A 20,622-nucleotide genomic window follows, 5' to 3' on the forward strand; every position below is an offset into this window, starting at 1 on the left:
TGTAACATTGTTTTAAATCAGGTGTGTCATACAGCCCAGCCAGTGAGCAGATTTGATCTGACCCAAACATTGTTTTGGGCAGACAGCGTATTTTGCAAAATAATTACATGATGTTTTCATCAATATAAAAAAAAAAAAAACAATGAGCAAATCTGGAGTAAAATACCACAAATATCAATCATATGTCCTCATTATGTTGCTAAATAAGGCAGGTCAAATGAAGCCAAACTGGTTTGGGAGCTGAAAGAGCTGGATCACGGAAAAGAGACGGATTTTCCATTAACAAAAGATGATGGACATTAATATAGTTACACAATTAAAGAGGGACCAGGTGAAGCAATAAGAATCTCAGCAAACCCACAAAGAAAAAATGATGGTCCTTATTGCTCTGCAAATATTGTATAATGATGATAAAGTCTCTTAAATTTCCTAGTGTACCTTAACAGAGGCTATTTCTTCATTTTGTCCCCTTCATTTTGTGCTGTATATTTTTTTTTTTCATTCTTTACATTTTTGAGGTATACTTTCATAGGTATAACATTAATTTGCCAGTGACTATGGAAATTAGCATGTGGCTTTAATCTGGCATATTTACATGTCCATGTTCATTTATGTGCACTATACCCTATAATAAAAATAAAAATAAATACATAAATAAGTCCAGTAGGCAGAGGAATAATGTTATCTTGTTTGAGGTGTAACAGGAACTCTTTGGGGACTCTCTGTTGGCCTGTTTTCAGTCCTCAACAAACTCAATGAGGCAGGCTATGGACTTAACTGATAAGCTACAGTATATTGAACAGTTTTATTTGTTTGAATAAAGAATAGTGATTTTGATGTGCAGACTGGTTTAAAATAACCTTATTATAAAAAGTCTGGATCAAAGTGGAAATGTGGGTCCGGTATCAGCCCACACACTGGGCTCCTACTTCAAAATGTAATGGTCCATTGTTTACAGGCTTGTTCTGGCTGCTGCTTGTGGGCTTTGAGTACATTTAGAACCGCTGTAAAAACACATTTAGAGGACAGAGCTAAAGCTTAACATGTTTGTGAGGGATGCAAGCCGGCTATTATCTAAAACAGACATTACATGTAGCTTAAACTAACGTTAGCTATAGCCCACTGTTCAACCTGACAGTACCCCGGCTGGCAGGCTGCAGCTCTGGCTGGAAGCACAGTCCGCACGGCTGACCGTCGAACAAGTCGGCCTGCTGGTTAATATGGAATATTTTCACAGCGAGGGGTGCCAAATCCATTTTCACCGGCGGGAAAAAGCAGCCCTGCTGTAGCGTGGATTAGAAAACCAGCTGATATCGCCCGGCTTTATGGCTTCTGGCTCCGGAGACGAAGAGGGAACGACGGACGGAGCTGCATGGAGACTCATAGGCCCGACCTCGGTGCTTTCCAAGCAGCGCTGCCGGCTCATGTACTCCTCCCTCGGCTACGACTCTGATGTGTGCCTCTTCTACGTGAAGGGGGAGTTCTTCGCAATGGATGCCCGCTGCTCGCATTCCGGTATACTATGATCATATAATTCATACACACAGGACGACGTAATGGCGCAATATCAAGTATATAATATTTTAGAAACATTAAACTGTGTGTATTTATCATGCTTAGCGTTAAACTGCACATTTAAGAAAACAATTGCTTAATTTATCACTCATTCTTAAAACACAAGATTATTTATCAGTTCACATGCTATGCAAGCTTATCAAATACATCTTCCTCGAAGGAATTTATTGAACGTAATTTGTTATGAGGGGAAAGTAACCCAGGCTATTTGATAAATCGTTTCCTGTGTCTCCCAGGCGGACCCTTGTGTCAGGGGGACATCGAGGAGGCTGATGGGGTCCTGCAAGTCTTCTGCCCCTGGCACGACTACGACTTTGATCTCAGAACAGGGAAGTCAGGGACCTCCTTACAGGTCAGTGATGAAAAATGCAGGCGTCCTGAACAAAACTCTGTTTTTCAGCATTTGAGTAAGAATCATGTGCTATGTATTGGATTTAATAAGGGTGAAATTACTACACAAAAATCATTTATCTAACTAACGGTCTAAAATGTGTTCAGTGCCAAATATAGCCCAAAATATCCACCTGGTCACCAAGACTCCATCATCTATTTACCTATTCAAGCCTACTAGTATGTCCACCCTGCCGTTTGTCAGCCATGATCACTGTTGCCCCTTCATCATCAGATTTTATTAAAAAATAAATAAAAACTTCTCACAAGAAAGCAGCACTTTTGTATGGTTCCTTTCTAAATAAACAGAAGCAAAAATGTATCAGCTGAAGTTTTCTGCTGCATCTGTGTAGCAATGAAAGCATATGTGTTGCATAAATTATAATAGTACCTTTTTCCTGAATTTTCCTTATTGTCAAAATATCTTTTCAGTGAACCAAAATATATTGTTAACAAAGTGAGTAAATATCTTCCTGAAAATGTGAATTTTGTATTCACTGTGCAATGATAGTGTATTTACTCTAATTTAAAATTGTTCATGACAGAGTGGATATTTTGCAGATCCTAACTTGTTGGCTTGCAGTTTATTTATAAAACAAGCTAGAGGCTTAACCTTCATGTAGTCCTAACAGCTCAGGGCCTCTTTGATAAAATAAATTTAGATGGAAAATGTCAACTTTTTTTCTTTTCGAAATGAGTGAGTCTGAGGCACTTTATGTAGAGATCACCTATTTGTAAAATTAGGGACAATACAGGTACTTGCGCCTGTGTCAAAACCAACGCCTTGAAAATGAGTTCATTTCTCAGTGAGCTACAAGCATTTTAATTGTGAACTGACCTCCTTATGCATTGACGTACATCTGTCGTCAGCCGCACCCTTTTGCATATGGTGCCTGCGTATCACATCTGAGAAGCCCAAAAGTGGCAGCTACGTATTGTTATCTATGGATAACACTGGCTGCTGTTATCTGGTCATGCCACATAATCTGCTGATGGTCAGTGTTTGTTAACAAGGCTAATGTAGACAGACAGTGATGTTAAACCAATGCAACTTTGCATCCCTAACTTTTAGCAGAGTTGGAAAAGGTACACCACTATTCTACTCAAGTAAAGTGCAGTTACTCAGCTTAAAGCTTCCTTAAGATAAAGTAAAAGCACTGATTTAAAATCTATTTAAGTAAAAGTAAACAGTATTTGATTTAAAGTTTACTTTAAGTACTGAGTAGCTACTGAGAAGTTAAACAGTAAAATGCAATCTTTTCTTATTGGCAAAAACAAAAAGGGAATAGATCTCCAACTAGGCTGTTCAGGTAAAGTCACACCTCTATGATAAGTAAATCACATAGCAAAATTAATAATGTTAATTAAACTAATAAAGAGTTAACTAGAAAATTTAAAAGTGTCTATATTGGTCGATACTGTATACTGTTGAACTACACTTTTGAAAGTGTTAAATATTGTACAAAATGACAGAGCTTCAGTTACTCTTGAAAATCTGTGGCAAAGTGGGCCTCCTCTGACAAGGACAAAGCAGAGACTGAAGCTCATAGCAAGGCAGTTCATACTGATGAAGAATATGCAGTATGCATCCTGTAGGAACACCTCAAGTCACGGGGGTCACTCTAACTCAGTCAATAAATTCACTCATGGTGCAAATGTGTGTCTCACATCAAAAGCAACAATCCAACAGAAACATGAGCAAATGAACCCCAGCAGGGAACACTGTACAACAGGAAACAGCCAAACACAACTAAGCACACATATAAAACACATCTAAACACTGTGTCAAAGGGCATGGCAGAGAACAACAGCTGCTTTTTTATGTGATGTGGACTCATTCTCTCACAACTTTGTAGTGAACAGAGATGGAAAAAAATACAAGTGAATTGTACTCAAGTAAAAGTACAATGACTCTGGTTTAAAATTATTTAAGTGGAAGTAAGATTACTGCTTCCAAAATGTACTCAAAAAAGTTCAAGTACCCTAAAAAACTACTCAGTTACAGTAATTTAAGGGAATGTAATAAGTTACTTTCCACCTCTTTAGTGATGTTGACCCCATAACATTCCTGAAACCTACTCCTGAAGACGTCAAATATGCATCAGTTAATAAACTAAAATAATATCATGTTTGAGTTGAATCATCCCAAGGAGGCAGGGGCGTTACCAGCTGGGAGTTGACAAGAATATTGGCATTGTGATATGGATAAATCATCCTTTGGCATTAGATGTTTGCCATCCGACTGATTGACATGGCATGAATAATTACAGCTCATCAGTCAGAGTTAGGATTATGTTCCCTCTTTTTGTTCTATCAAACATTTTTCTTCTGTTCGGTTGTTAGGATTCATGTGCCAATGAACAGTCTAAACAAAGGCTTGACTTTCAATAAACATCTCATCTTTTTTTCATTAATCTCTCTCATATACTCTGTGTTTCCCCATAACACTGTGAAGTTAACTTTTAAGCAAAATAATAAAAACAAATGTTGTAACGTCAAGGAGTTCACTGAGGAGTGTTTACTGAACTTTTAACCCATTCAATCCAATACTTTTTGTCAGCTCACTTATTTTCCCAGTAGCTTGTGATGGCATGTTTGTTCCAGCTCTAACCTTGTTGTATTTTTCTTTTCTCTATTACAGCAACAGGTGTATGAAGTCAAGTTGGAGGATGGGAACGTGTATGTCAAACACCCAAGCCGTCTTTCCTTACAGCCTTTTCCTGCAGGCAAGAAGAGCTGAACAACATCAGTGGGAATGCTTCATCCTTCAGCTCATCGTGAGCCCACTCTGGCTATTTTTAAGACTTGTTCCACAAACCTAAGCCATTTGAAACATTCCTCAGCCTTATCAGCCTTTTCACAGACTGTTTCTCCTTTGATTGTTATGAACTCAGGAAGATATCGAGAGGATTGTCTGGACAAGACATGACATCAGTAAACTGTTTCAAAGTTTTTCTTGCCAGCATTCCAGGTAGAAAATCATCATACACACTGAACATGAAGAGATGTAAGCTCACTGCTTACACTAGGAACAAGCCAGACAGTAGGATATATGCAGATTTATTTTTTAGGACTTTTTATGCCTTTATTTATGGAGAAAGACAGTGGATAGAATCAGAAACAGGGATGAGAAAGTAAGGGAGAGACATGCGAGAAAACAGGAGCTACAGGCTGCACTTGAACCTGGGCCGCCTGCATACATGGGACGCGCCCTTACCACGAGGCTATCCGAATGCCCTGAGAGTAAGAAATAGACAGCATAAGACCAAGTATGACTTTGCTGTTTACATGATAAAACTTAGTAGGATGAAAGAAATCTGACTAGTCATAGTCAATAATGGGAACAATGCAGTGCAACATATCAAAGTACAAAATTTATATTACAGCAATCAAATTTACACTAGCGATTAAAACCTTTTTTTGCAAAATATATAACTGATAAAAAGAGATAGGACAACACTAGCACATTTTACACCCTGATTTTTTGCAAATTTTCCAGAGATCTTGAGGAATTACTGTATTATCATGGAAAAAGCAGCTTTGTTAAAAAGGAGCTAAATGAGTTATAATTTAGAGAAAAAATTTACATTTACATATTTTCACAGTTAGAGAGTATAATTTCCACTAAGGACTTTAGTACCACATGGACTTTTTGCCAAGGTTTTTTTTTTTCCAAACTTGTTCCATCCCACTGACAGCTCCTGACCCACCAGTTGAGAACCACTGGTCTAGCCAGATGAAGGGAGACAATAGTCTTGAAAACTCTTGTACTGAGCTAAGAAGCAAGGTGAGCCTCTTTAACATATAAAAACATCCTTTCCACAAACATGCTTCTAATTGAACCCGTTTTAAACAAAGACTTTGTCTCTGGGTCATAATATAGAGGTGGTAGGAGTCATTAAATGATACTCAATATACTATGGTAATCTAACAATATCCATCAAGTACATGGCACAGATAATGTTTATCTTGAAATATATTTTAATCTTCATTAAAAATGTGTAAATGTTATCAGTTGTAGAATGTTTTAGTAAAAAAACAGAGCGTGATTTTGAATTTTCAGTAAACCTTGTTTATAAGTCAGAAATGCTTTGACTAACTTGAAGAGGAAGAATTTGCCATAGGACAAGTGTTATTAAGACCTCTCCCAGCAGTCAGAATCTAACTAATCTAGTCATGTCCATTCGTAATCCTCCCTCGTCTTCAATAAGGCTTCAAGCTATAAAACTCACAGCCTTCCTTGTTGAGTTAGAGACTTTGGAAACCTCTGGACACTTATTCCAATGATGTCACGCGACCAAAAAGCCCTTTCAGTGTTTGTATTTCTGGACCATTTTTTAACCCAATTACAGATCCAGCAAGTAGAACACACATGAAGGGCACAGCAATAACTACTGGTGGCAGTCCCAGCACTAAGACGTCTCCATCAGCATTTCTCTCCATCCCTGGCCTGCACTCAGACAGGTTTGTCTCTCACTGACGCAATGGGACCAAAAAGAAACTGTTAGTGAGGCGCCGGAGGAAGGTTCACGACCTGAAATGCACCATTGACTGAGAAAAAATGTGTTTTTCTACTTTTTATGTGCGTGTGCACTGATGCGTGAGTGTTTTCTTTATTCCTTAGTAGTGAGAGCAGTCAGTATATTTTCTGTCAGCTCTATTTTCTGGCCGAGGCACAGAGCCCCATCTTAAAAGTGTCAGTGACAGTGTGGCTCAACACTCTCATTTTCCTGCCTGCTGTGCCCCCTGTTGTGCAAATTTATTACAATAATAATTCCACTGGCTAAAAATGTGCGCCAACAGGCTTGCTGTGGGTGTTATAACTCATTACCTGAAGGGTAATGGTTGTACACATTGGAGATGCACTGTTATGTGTTGGTCGAACAGTCTAAGCAAACACTTTTCATAGTTCTTCACACCTTTTTATATCCTGTGCAAATATTAACCTTTTGCAGTTTTTTTGCATACATTTAATTATTATGCTTATCTAAATTTAAGGTATTAGCTTGTTGTTTGTGTTATAAAGCTGGTCTTTATGTTAAAACATCTGAATTTTCTTGTAAAGGAAAGCCTGCTAAATTTCAAGTTTTGTAAACTGCTGTTGTTTTACTTTATTTTAACACTCGTTATTGCTGTGACTAATGCAAAGTCAAACGTGTCAGATGCAAAAATAAATTATTATATATTTTTAAGAATGCAATGTGTTTCTTCAAATTAATTTTCAAATACGACCAAATCTGTCTTTCTTTCTTTCTTTATATACAGTTGAAAAATTGTATGATTTTACACGTCTCTGCACAACCCAGAAAAGAGTCAATAAATGTACACAAAATCATTTATTTACAGTTCCTTTTTCTACAGCAATAGTAGATTTCGTACAATACACAATTTACACATACCAACGTTTATCAGCGAGAGAAACAAGCGATCAGCATCACCATGCATTAGTTAAGCGTTTACAGAGAATCAGCAGAATTTTATAAATGCATTTCTTTATCTGGATCCCAGGTGATTTTCCCAAAGCACAGTGGCAAATATACAGCTCTCTCTGTGAGCTTTAGAAAGAGGAGGAAATGGTTAATGATAACTGTCCAATAAATAATGAACTCCTTTAGGCCTGTACAAAAGAACAAAGAATGAACCTAAATGTGCTTGTCAATATTTTGTGGATTCTGGTAGATGATGGACATATGCCCCTCTGTCCTGAAGTTAAGAATGACCTGTAAGAACTAATTCCAGCCCCAGAGGTTAATTTGGAAGGTCTGTGGATATGAATCACAAAGCATTTTAGCATTGCTACAACCAAATCAAGAGGACATTGTTTACAATAAAAGAGTTGTCTGACATCTTGGGAAATGCTCTAATTATTTCAACACTGTATAAGACTGGTAACACCCAAGCAGCAAGTGAGCTAGGCTAGCATGTAGACAGCTAAAAATGACAAGATATGGTTTTGTTGGGGACTATACAGTATGTCAGATGTCAGGGAAAACTTTCTTTTCTTATCAAAGTGGCAAAAATGAAGCCAAATGGGAAATGCAAAAAAAGAAGAGGAAATAAAACCCTGCAGTTCCTTGAGTGCCCACTAAGGGCTGGTTCCAAAACCCCAGGAAGCTGTTTTAACCTATTTACTAGTATGTAGGATAAGAGTTAAGCATTGTAGCTTTTTGCCAGGAAGCTTAATGTCCACCTTAGGTCCACACCCTTCCTAGTTAGCAAAATTTGTCTGGACCAGACATGGGCCAGATGTACTCCACTCTTCAATCCAAATTAGGGGAATGGGTTTTTTTTTTGCACAATGGGCCTGTTCTGGTGTGGACTTACATGACAAACCAAGTTAATGTTCAGCCCAAATCTGGTGTAAATATGCCTGATAGCAAAGACATCTGGCCCAGAACTGACTCAAAGCTGGCACAGCTACTGTGGGTATGGCATCACTAAATCCATTAATCAGGTTGCTCAGATCTTCAGGTATGGACCTTCTAAATGTGCCTAAAGTAAAATGCAAATCAGGTGAAGGTGCATTTAGACACTATGGTGCTGTTCCATGGAATAAGCAGCCAATTGACCTGAGGTCGGTAGACACTCTAAGTTCTTTTAAGAGTGGTCTGAAAACACTACTTTCTCTTATGCCTCTGACTGTTAGATAAAGTACAATGTATTAGCATTTCGCCTGTGTACACATGAGTACACATGACTTGCACTGTTGCACTGTTACTGTAGGGGTGTGTGTGTGTGTGTGTGGGGGGGGGGTTGAAATGTGCTATACAAATAAAGTTGAATTGAACTGAAAATTAATGTCTAAGTTTTAGCATGTCTGGTATCATCTCCTAAACCAGGGATTCCCAACTTTTTTCTAGTGGGCCCCACTGACATGTACTTAAGAAAAGGACTCACTTGGAAAAAATTTATCAATTTTAGTTATTTCTTTGACCAAATCCCAGGATAATAGGCCTATATACACTTGTCTTTGAAAGAAAACTGAAATTTGTGAGTTTCTATTGTCGAAATTTAGGACTCTTTAAACTCGGATGTTGCATGTTTTGCTTTTTCGTTGTTATTGCAGTTGCATGTACATTTCTGACTTCTTAAACTCTGAACATCATAATCTCAAATTTTCTTTTCCAAATTTTTTTTTTTTAATTAACAGATTTTCTCATTTTTTCCTAATGTTTTAGGTTGGCCCTCATACCTTATGTTTCTAACCATGATAAAAAAAAAAAAAAAATTGTATACATCTTATTTTGACAACGTCAGAGCAGACAAGGTTGCGGGACCTTTGCCCCCCCCCCCCCCCCCCCCGCCCGGTGTGCCCAAACCCCAGGTTCAGAACTGATGTCCGTAACTACCAATACTCATTCGGATTATCCCAGCCTAATTTGGTGTTAAGGTGCTAAGCCGTTGTGATTGCTAGGTGAATCTGGTGAGTTAAGGCTAGATCCTGCTCATCAGCTGCTATTTGGGTTGCCTGTAACTACTTTATTAAAAGTCAAAGGCATTTCCAACAATGAACCCAATCTTTAAGCTTCAGTATCTCTCTAGAGACAAATGGGCTGCATCACTGTCCATAGTCTATGATCCTAATTGAAAACTATAAGGTTTTCCAGAGGACCTTGGCAAGCTCTTCTCCCTGTTTCCAGTCTTTATGCCTAGGCTTGCTATGGTATCAGATTTCCCAGACTGAGGGATCTTTTCATCTTTTCAGCAGGAAAGCAAACAGGAGAATTTTCCAAAATGTCAAACAATTTCTAAAAATGTTACAACAAAAACACATTAAACTCCATTAAGCCTTATTTGTGGTATCAAAGGCCACGTGAAAAGAAAAAAACACTGACATTTATATGAATGCATCTTTTTGAGATACAAAAAGGCAAACCAGAACAAAGTTTATAGACAGACTATTTCTATTTTTACTGTAAATGGTTATTTTTATTGCTTTTTGATGGCTCCTTGGGGCTGAATATCATAGAAATAATCAAAATCTCAGGGTGATACATTCTGCTGTTCAACGAGATTTTTCAGGGAAAAAGAAAATAAAACACTTTGCACATCAACAAGAAAACATCAGCAAAGAGATAGAGGAACTACATTTTCCTCCGGGGGCCCCAACATCGACAAACCAAAAGTTCCTTGCCAAAGCTTTGACAGTGAATGTAAAAGGAGACCGCAGCTCGTCCTACTGACCTTCCCACCAATAATATGAGACTTTTGTTTTTATATCAGTCTTTGCTACGTAATTTTATGAGCTGCATCCAGGCTAAAACTATATTCCATTCTGCAGACTTTTTCATAAATCATTGAACCAAACATTGGCGAGGATGTTTAATCTGCTTTGAAGTTCCCCAGAAGACAAAGTAACTGTTTAAGAACCCTGCTTACTTTCCCATGCAAAGCCTTACATAATGGCTTACTCAGCCTATTATTGTTACCTTGTCTTTCAAACCCCTCTGATGGCTTCTCCTCATGAATAAGCCAATTCTCCTGTCAAAGCATTCTCCTCTAAAACCTGCATTCTTCCATGTGCAACCACTTTTGAAGCCTGATGTTTTCTAAGTGATTGACTGTTAGGCCAAAGACCACTAATTTTTTCCCTTCCTTTTTTCCCCTGCACCCACAAAAATGATTAAATCCATCACAGGATAATCCCCCTCCTCTCCTCTGTCTCTTGAAGTCTTTGGTCTAACATTTCCTCCAGTTGCTCTACAGCTGTTGGTCCTCCTCAGCTGACCTCACACACCATTGCATTTTTATAGGACTTATCTCTTCCCACACCTGGGTTCAATCATCATCTTTCTTACGGGGTGGATGCTACATCTGCTGCAGGGCGATGTTTGTTTTCATCTGGAGATCCAGACTATTCTGTTGCTGATGGCCTACAGGCCTATGATTAGAGAGTTCAGTGGTAATGGTGGAGGTTCGATGTGTTGTCAACCCATATTAGTCTGTTTCGAGTGTTTTTTACGAGTGTGCCTCTCCAAGTGCTTATTGAAAAGAGATGCATTTGAAGTGGGTACAGTTATGAGTGTTGAGTTATAATATCTGGTTTTCATTTATACATACACATCACATCACACCATTTAGAGCACAAAACAATAAATCTGTAGCACATCAGAAATAAAAATGTTATGAGGCTTACACTGATTACTCAGGACATGTCAGGTTAACAGTTTGAATTACTGGGTACTGCTGTGAAAGTTATTTGTTTGACCGGAATACTGTTCATTACCACCTTTGTTGGGCTGTTTGTTGCAATCTGAGTAAAACTTTTTAGGTCTCAGGGGAATATGTAATTTATTTTCCTATTAACAGAAGGTTTGTATTTACTTCTAATCCTCTCCTAGTTCCTTCATGGCCTCCCTCATTTAGTTTTGGATTAGTTCAGCTTGAAAAGCTTCTCCCATGGGTCTGCAAGTGGCTGTTTTGCAGATAAACAAGTTTGGAGCTTTTATCATCATGTCCTCACACACTGTCATTCAGACAGAATTCATTCAATATGGCATTTATGTCTTTTCCCATTATGCAGTGGGTTTTAGAATTAAAATGAATAGCTTCTGAGATCTTAAACTTCCATGAACAGGGTTGTACTTCAGAGTCAGAAAGATAACTATGCCGTGCACATTGTGAAATCAGCGCAGTCATGCAGAAAGTACATCAAGGTTTATAGATTCAATGCAGTTAAGAAAATTGAAAATGATTACTGAGCTGTTGAATTGCTTGCTTAAAATAACCCATAATAAATCTTATTTAAGATCTATGGAAGAGGATTAGTGCACTTGGTTTAAAGCAATGCTGTGCACTTTGAGATTAAAGTCAAAATGTTGAGAAAAAAGTCAAGATACAATTTTGAGAAAAAAAGGTCATTTTGAGAATAAAGTAAAAGCATGTTACTAGAACAAATAGGGGATCTTAGACAACCACACTGTGTTTATGAACTAAAAGATCCTATGATGAGCTAAAAGATCCTACACAAGACAGCCCATAAAGGGGGATAAAGGAAAATGCTTTCAGGGGCCCTGCCAAATGGGAGGCCCATGGAGGTTTGCAAAGTCATAGTCCATTGTAAAACTATGCTGTGATAACCATATTTTTACCTAAATAATGACCACTCTTATCAAAGTAACAAATAATTTTGGCATTCATTTATGGTGTAGTATCTAGGATTCTTCAAACTGTAAACCCCTTTTCTTAAAACAGAATTATAATGGACAAAATATAGCATAAATGGGCTAAAAACAGCAAAAATTGGTTAAATGGTTAAAAGTGTCAAAAATACTACATGTTTAAATATGGGCATAACAAGTGGTGGATAGGTTTTAAAAAGTGGCAAAATGGCTTACAAGTTGCCAAATGGACAGAAAAGGTGATGAAATCTTATTCAGAATTGCCCCAAAATGGGGTAAAGCCAGCAATATGTGTTTAAAGTGGCAAAAAAATTGGCAGAAAGTGACATTAATGGGTGTGAAGTGCCAAAAATGTGCAGAAACAGTGGGGAAAGGGGCTGAAAAGTGGCACAAATGGGTTGAAAGTGGCAATACTATGTCTAAAGTGGTAAAATTGGCAGGGAACTAAAGTGATTAAAAGGGATTTGAATTATTCTCAAAATGTCAACTTTTTCTTGAAATTGTAATTCAATTTTATTCTCGGCATTTTGACTTCAATCTCGAATTGCACAGTATTATTTTTTCCTTCGCCTATGGCACTAATCCTATTCCGTAAAGATCTTTACAGACACCTTAACCACTCTTTCTGCCAGAGGTACTGAAAGAGTCCTTGCTCCATTGACCAGTAGCATTTTCTTTACTTTACTTTCTTTACTGTACTTTCATTTTCAATTTGTTTTAAATGCTTCTCTAAGAATTCTTAAATAATATAGTTATTGCACTTCTTGACACAAAGGCCTCTCACAAAAAACATTGCCAAACAACATTAAAAGGTCTATTCAGACACTGAGGGAGTTACTGTAATGGCTTTTTGAAAGTAAACCATTCTGGAAAATTAAACTTTTTGTAACATTTGGTTTATTGAAGCTAATTTGGAATGTGCATTTAAAAAAAAAACAACCTTAAATACACCATAGGCTATTTTCATTTTAGACAACAAGTTCCTACCAACAAGATCCCTGCTTGTCTTGGCGGAGGCTTTGGTCTTGCACATTTCTAAGTAGGTGTGGACAGACGTGGCTGAATCACAGTTGGCAATGGAGCATGCTAAAGAAAAACTTTAACAAGCATGACTGAAAACATCCTCTGTTCCCTGGGTGGCATGCACAAGAGAGAGGTTCCTAAGTTTGAGAGAATTTCACGGTTTTTAAAAGGGCTCAGTGTCCTCTGTACTGGCAACAAGGATTTAACGTTGGTTTCTTTTTGATCTTAAGAAGTTCAGAGTGAAGCAATGGCCAATTATGATGTGTTTGGGGGACTGGCAGAATATTTTTAGCTTTGGAAGGGTTTGGGTTTCAGTTCAAGTGTTAATAGAAATCAGCAAAACACCCTCAGTGGAATGCCACAAATTAAAACTATAAAAGTTGCATTCTTCAGATCAGTTAAGTTTATTTCATTAGAGGAAAAAATATACCACAGCTAATCAAAAAAAGGCCAGTCTCTGCATTTCTTAAATAATGATGCAAGGAGGGTGGGAGGTTATTTATATACCAAGCCCTTCAAGTAAGTAAAAGTCTTTAAAAGTCTTCATTGGTTTTGCTGAAATGCTGTCTGCTTCAGTTTTGGTGTTTCCATAGTGAGGAGGGAGTTCACACATCAAAAGATGGGCAACTTTTACTTCCTCAGCCTGATGCCATCATAAGAGTCTTCTCCCAAGCCCTAGAAACAAAAAGCATAAAATGCATGAGTGATTCTGTCTGTGCAATGACAAATCTACAACATCATCCAAGCCTACCTGTTGGTGCATCTATTGACGTTGCTGAGTTCGCATAGACGTTCTCCTCCTTGTTGTAGAACTGACCCTGCGACTCTCACTCCGCTGCTCTGAAGGATAGACCACCACCCGGGTGGATGATCTCTGCACCTGCAGGCCCTCCGATTCTCGCATGTCTCTTGCCATCTGAGAAAGAGTCTGACCTGGATTGGTTTGGAGACGTTGGAAAAGGCTTTCTTTGGTGATTTTCCGCTCTGGGCAGCTGAACGTCAGCGCCACGCCAGAATCAGACTTCATTTCCCTGGAGAAACCATCTGAGGTGCCATCAAAGCAGCGACCAATAGCAATTTCCTTTGCCACCCTGGGATTCTGATCTGTGACTGTATAGATGCCGTAGTTGTGTCCTAAAGGATCAACAGGAGCTAGCATTGTGAATGCGTGTGACTCGTTGTTTTGAGCGACTGGTGGATGTTTGATGAGGTACTCCTGAAGGAGGTTGTTGGTGCCTATCCTGCGACAGTTGCCCTGTGGAAGGATTGATATTAGGGATCTATCAACCTCTGCTTGATCGAACAACATGCCACTACATTTGAATTCCACGCAGGCTGCTGAGGTGTTGGCCTCCCGCATGTCCCTGGTGCTGCGAATGTCTCTTATGCCATAAAGTTTGCCTGTTGTTTCCTTGTGTGTTCCTCCAAGATTCCTTGACCTGACCATCACTTCCTTTTGTCCTTGAATCTTGACCTTAATGAAGCACGCTCTGAACTCCTGGGGATTAGGCCACCAGGAGAGGTAGTCCCCTGTCCAGGTTGTCAAATCATTCTCCTCAAAGGGAACAACATTGTATTCATATTTGTCCTTTTCCACTCTAAAGAATCTGAAGTGATTGGCATCAACAGGGGCATTTTCACAACCTATTAAGTTTTGATATGGATATATAGGCCCATTGGTCTCATCAAGATTGTTTTGGTTAGGCTTGGCCAGATTGATCCTAAAGGCTGTTTTCTTCAGGGCTGGGTCTTCATGGTCTGAGCGCTGGTAGTCGATTTTATCTAGATATGGCTGAGACACTCCAATGATGTTTGGATTCATCTTTGGGGAGGAAGGAGCTGCTTCAAGTTCTTCCCCGCCCATCATTGCTGTAACATAAGCGGTGTAAGCATCGGCCCTTTGAGCATCACAGAAAGCTGGTAAACAGGCTCCATTGGATCCAGTGATTACACTGTCAAAGCGTCCCCACGCTCTAGGATTGGAGGAATAACCAGGTTTTGGTTCCAAGTTGATCAAACTTATTACAACACCCTCTAGCTGTTCACTAGGTAAGAATTTGTCACTCATGTAGGCTCGGACTTTAACATAGCATCGTCTGTTTTCAGGTACGTCTAAATTAAAGAGCCGGCGCTCCCTGATCTCCATGTTGCCAATGAGAAATGTCCGCTCCTCTCGTTTGCTCCGACCATGACCTCCAGTGGTGGTTGTAGTGTAGGAGAAGTCACTCTCCTCTTCCCAGACTCCTGTGTCCGGATTTAGAGACCACAGCTTCATTTTGGGGATGTGCTCTTGCATTTTGACATGCTGTGTGTCAAGAAGGACTTGAACAGCTCCGGCTCCTAGTGCATCTTTGTTTGTCTCATCTCTGAAATCAACAGAGAACATGCCATAGGTTCTCAAAGGCAGCATGTCACCTTCATTATCCACAAAGTTAAGATCACCAGGAGTCGCGGCTGCTGTAGTGATATTTCTTGGATCAATGAATGTGACGCTGGCTTTCACAGTTCCCTCATAAATGTCTCCATTGTCCTTGTGAAAAGAATTTGGAGGAATAACCAGCTGACCAATGGGGTCTTCCCCTACCATCTCACCAAGGGAAATAGAGTTAGTCTCACCTGCATTAATATCAATAGGTGTTTGCTTTCTCATTACCTTTACATCATGATAGATGGAGCCACCTTTCTTATCAAAGACAAACACTTTAGGGGTATCGATAAACTTTTCAGTGGGGTCAACAAAGTTGACAACTAATCTCTGTGTGTCAGGGGTGATTTTTAAGGTGAAACTTCCTTGGTATCCAGTAGTGCCAACCCTCTCTTTACCAATATAGACATGTCCAAAACGCAGAGGTTCATTGTTGTCAGCTGAGACCACTCTTCCACGAACCAGCACAGTTGGCTGTACGCACTTCTGACAACTGCACGCCGTCACAGCCTTGATAGGGAGGCTGTAGCTCCCACAGTCGATTAAACGACTTTCCATACTTTGGACCCCACAGCAGAACCCATCCCCATCTCTGCAACGCATATCAAAGTCCAGGGAGCCAGCACATTTGTTGTGAGGGCAGCGACCAGCATTGTAGAACTTGGAATCAGTCCCTGGTTGAACACAGTCCATTGGCAATCTGATGAGGTGTGCCTCAGGGGTAGAATTACAGGCTGGTGTCCCTTTGGCTGTGAATGAAATAATAGATTACATTAATCTAGTGACTGTTGTAACATATATTAGGGTTAAGTTTTATCTAAAGGGATTCCTAACAGACATACATTTACACTATTCATTTTCCACTGTTGTCCTGTGACATTGAATGAATTTTGGTTGCTTTTTTCCAGATCTCAGCATATGTATCTTGTTATCTTTGGACAACAATTCTCATTGTCCTAGGTAAGATGTTAGTTTTTGTGGTTTTCTCAAAAACTTGTCTCCCAAGACAGTCTGGCTGCGAGACCTCAACTATCAGACCTTCTCAGTCAGTCCTGGAGGGGACAGAAGAAATTACAAAATAAATTTGGCTTAACACTTCCTTAAATGTCAACTATAGACTTGACATTGTTATGTTTGCTATAGTCTGGCTAACAATTTCAAGACAGTCTGGCTGCGAGACCTCAACTATCAGACCTTCTCAGTCAGTCCTGGAGGTGACAGAAGAAATTGCAAAATAAATTTGGCTTAACACTTCCTGTTTACCTTAAATGTCAACTTGACTTGACTTGTTATATTTGCTATAGGCTGGCTAACAATTTCAAGACAGTCTGGCGGCAGACCATAGATATCAGACGCCCCCTCCTACAGACCGTCAAATAGAAATGCCGTAATCTGCTGGTACAACATGTTTTCTGTTTAAAGATTTTTTTTATTCGGCATAATTTATAAACAAAGTCTGGCAGTTACGTTCATGACATAACCACATTGCAAATATTACAGACTAAGCAGCATTTAATAAATAAAACTGAGGTCAGAGGTCTAGCCAGGGGCTAAATTATGTATCGACCCATTTTAGAAGTAGATGCCATAATGTTGGTTTGCTTTAGCTTCTTAAGCTTTAGCTACAGCTAACATAACTATACTAGCTACATAGTTAAAGTCACTATGTAAGCCACTGTAGCAGAGTTAGCTTAAGCAACATGAGTAACATAAGCCATAGCAAACATAGCTAAAGCTAATGTAGCTAAGTTGCCACATAGCTTACATAACTTACAAAGCTAACATAGCTAACACTGGCAATATAGCTTCCCTGGTATGTATCCATGAGCTATGTGAGCTTTGACTTTAGCTACGTTATCTACGTGTGTTTGAATAAGCAAGCTCTTTACTATAAGTTTTGTGACTAGGTTTCAGAGGTCAAGAGACCTCTGACCCTGGTCTTCCACATGACAGGCTGTTAACTGTTGTACTAGCAAGAACCTGTAAATGATAAAAGTGAATAATTAAGTTCTGCATAAAAAATATCAAAGCCAGTTAATGTTCCAACATTTATGTAACAGATGTCACATCACCATGTCTGACAGTGGAGGAGGCCTCATATTGGGTACTATAACAGAAGAGACCTGAGAGTGGAGGTCTACAACCGGATCCCTTAACAGGCAGTGTTCAGGAAAATATTATCAACGGCCAAAATGTCCAGCTGAAATATATGCCAGTTACCAAATAGGAAAGCAGTGAATAAGTACATATTATAGATTGTGTTACCTAGAAGATATGCTTTCAAGAACCCTTAAACATAATTCCAAAGTAATTTCACTACAACTTACTTTTGCGCAGGCTATGTAAGACAGCACATGGCTAATATAGAGGTTTATATTCATGAGATCAACATGGGTGACATCAAACAAAGCTCATCTCTGGGTATGTTTAGAGCAACTGAAAACTATACAGGGAAATCAAAGGTGTGGAAGGATTCTGGGTTTGTCATGGATGCATGTAAAAAAGAAGCTAAAACAAAGAAAACTGCAGATAGATGGGCAACAAACACTAATACAGTGGCCAGGACAAGGACCAGCCTGGGCCGGGCAAAGTAGTAGTGGACTTTGACGAGTGGGAAAATCTACCTATGACCTATACTTTTATTGTCTTCCTTCGGGACTGCTCCAAATAAGACACAATGGTTGGATTTTTACAGTGTTAGAGATTATTACAGTTGAGTTCATTTGTTTATGAGAACTACTTGCGTAGCTGGTTACTCAGTGGTTTACACTGCTGCCTTTGTTAAAGGAGATGGGGGTTCAATCCTGGTCAGGGTACAATGAGTATCCAGTGGTGGCCTTTGGGCAAGGTCCTTGACACCATGAACCCTTGTTCCACATGTATGCTGCTGACAAAAAAGTGTCAATGCAAAATTACATTGTAACTAATATGGGACAAGTGACAGTAAAATTCAAATTTCATTTGGAATATGGAGTTTTAATGTTGTGTCTGGTTAACAGCACTGCTAAGCATTGTTAATTTTGGCAGCAATTTTTAATTTTAGTCTTAGTCTTAAGATGAAATTTCTTTTAGTTTTAGTCCCATTTTAGTCATATCTACCTTTTTAGTTTTAGTCTAGTTTTAGTCAATGAAAATTCAAGTCATTTTAGTCGAGTTTTAATCCATGAAAAGTCCTCATGTTTTAGTCTTTACTTCTAGTCCAAGCTTTTATTTTCTTGCCTTAATCTGGTACCAAGTTATGGTAGTGTGTTCTATGCACTCTGTCAAACCTGGGGACCCTGCTTTCTACAGCTGAGAGACAGAAGAGATACAGATTTGTTGTTTTTTGACAGATTTACCACCAGTAGAGAAATATCATGGATTTTGAACGTCTGACAAAAACTACATTACATTTTAGTCTGGTTTTAGTCATCTTGACGAAAATTAAACTTACTTTTTGTCAGTTTTAGTCATCACAGATCTATTTTTGTTAGTCTTAGTCTAGTTTTTGTCATGGAAAAAAGGTTGTCGAGGAATAGTTTTAGTCATAGTTTTAGTCGACAAAATTATCACTGCTGGTAAGATATTTGTTGAGACGATTTGTTAGTGTTTTCAGTGGAGGATGGTATTTGGCTGTGGATAGTTGCTTAGTTTTGGTAGCAGTTAATGTGCTAGCAGGCTAACTTGGAGCTAATGGTGCCAATGTGAAGCTAAGTGCTGTTTTTGTTTATGTGTTAAATGTAGGCATATATTACGCTACTGACTGCATATGTGTAAGCTATTTTAATTTTTTTGTTTAAACAACTTGCATAAAGATAAATAAAAGAATTTCTTTCTGCAGTCATTTCCAAGGTCTGGTCATTTATAGTACATATAAACAAGCAGGCAGCAATAACAGGGTAACAATTACTCTGGTTTACTGTTGACTCTGCTTCTACTGTCTTGGAAAGAAAAAAACATCCCCAGTCCTACTTCAGCACAGACATGAAGCTGTATAACAGGGTATATGTTTTATTGCTGTTAAATGCAGGTATTGGTCACATTTGACTACCCGAAGTAAATGTCCGGTAGTTGATCTTAATGGCCGGAGTTCTTGAGCACTGATGGCCATTTTGGTTGGAGACAAAAGCGGAAACTTTGGTTCATTTTTTTTTATCATGTATGGCTGATGTTTGTCAAATACCTGCCTATACAGTGTTAAACTGATGCATCTGAGCATCCCTAACACAACTAAGTCAAGACATCGAAAAACAACCACAAATAACTTAGTGCAATAATATTCATGGATGTGTGTCCTCTATGGCTTTCATATTAACCTGTATGAATAAGAACATGAAAACATTTTCTTTATGCAAAACAACAAAAAAAAAGTGCATTTAATTTAATTCTAACTTCGCTTTGGTTTGTGAAAAATAACTTTTCAGTCTTTTCATGTGTGAGACTTGCCTGTTGAGTGGTATTTTTCTCAAGAACCCTGCCTTTTTTTAAAACCCTCTTGAACGTATTGAATTACTATTCGAAGTTCGGTGGGCTCTGGGTAATTATAAATCAATGCATAAATGGAATAGGACAAGTGTAAAGTGAGCATGTTGGAACTTGCAAGTTGAGCAATAAAAACATTTTTATGCTTCTCTTTTGCATAGATGAATGCACACACATTTATTGGAAACCCACAATGTCTGAGAGTACCAGTGAGAGGCCAAGTTGGATGAGTTAGACATGAAAATATGATTAAATTAACTGTGAAAGAATCTGTACTTACAAACCCTCCCGGTGGGAGTTGAAAATAAAGAATTGTTTTTCACACAGACACTGGCAGAATAGTTTTTTGCACATGACATCATGATGAAGCTGTAGTTAAGTGTCCTGATTTCTAAATGATTGCACACCCATGGGGATGGCTGAGTTCATTAAGTATCATTGTTTTTCTCCTGATGGCTTTTGGGGTTTCAGTTTCCCTTGATTATAAATTTTGTCACCATTGAAGACAAAAATACAAGACAAAATACATTTGCTTTTGACAACTGTGCATAGAAATTGTCCCTAGTTAAAGGATTAAAGCAGTTCTTTTTCCTTCTGCTCTCAGGCTCAGGTGTTTCCATGCTCGCA

At 38.7% G+C, this 20,622-nt stretch overlaps 2 protein-coding genes across 2 annotated transcripts in view; one reads left to right on the forward strand and one right to left on the reverse strand.

The window, feature by feature from the left end:
- Positions 1–930: 930 nt before the first annotated feature.
- si:ch211-212d10.2 (uncharacterized protein LOC557710 homolog) lies at positions 931–7,262 on the forward strand. The gene is made up of 3 exons (XM_041790592.1): positions 931–1,515; positions 1,812–1,927; positions 4,607–7,262. The coding sequence occupies exons 1-3, from the start codon at positions 1,326–1,328 to the stop codon at positions 4,703–4,705; spliced, it is 405 nt and encodes a 134-aa protein (XP_041646526.1). The 5' UTR covers positions 931–1,325; the 3' UTR covers positions 4,706–7,262.
- A 2,106-nt stretch (positions 7,263–9,368) lies between these two features.
- The window catches only part of cilp2 (cartilage intermediate layer protein 2), a 39,887-nt gene continuing 28,633 nt past the window's right edge, over positions 9,369–20,622 (reverse strand). Inside the window, exons 9-10 of the mRNA XM_041790702.1 lie at positions 13,861–16,283; positions 9,369–13,784 (exon numbers count right to left, since the gene is read on the reverse strand). Of these exons, the coding sequence (XP_041646636.1) occupies positions 13,873–16,283 (2,411 nt within the window). The 3' untranslated portion in view covers positions 9,369–13,784; positions 13,861–13,872. The remainder of the gene's footprint in view (positions 13,785–13,860; positions 16,284–20,622) is intronic.

Source organism: Cheilinus undulatus, linkage group 7 (assembly GCF_018320785.1).
Source record: "Cheilinus undulatus linkage group 7, ASM1832078v1, whole genome shotgun sequence".
Taxonomy (NCBI): Eukaryota; Metazoa; Chordata; class Actinopteri; order Labriformes; family Labridae; genus Cheilinus; species Cheilinus undulatus.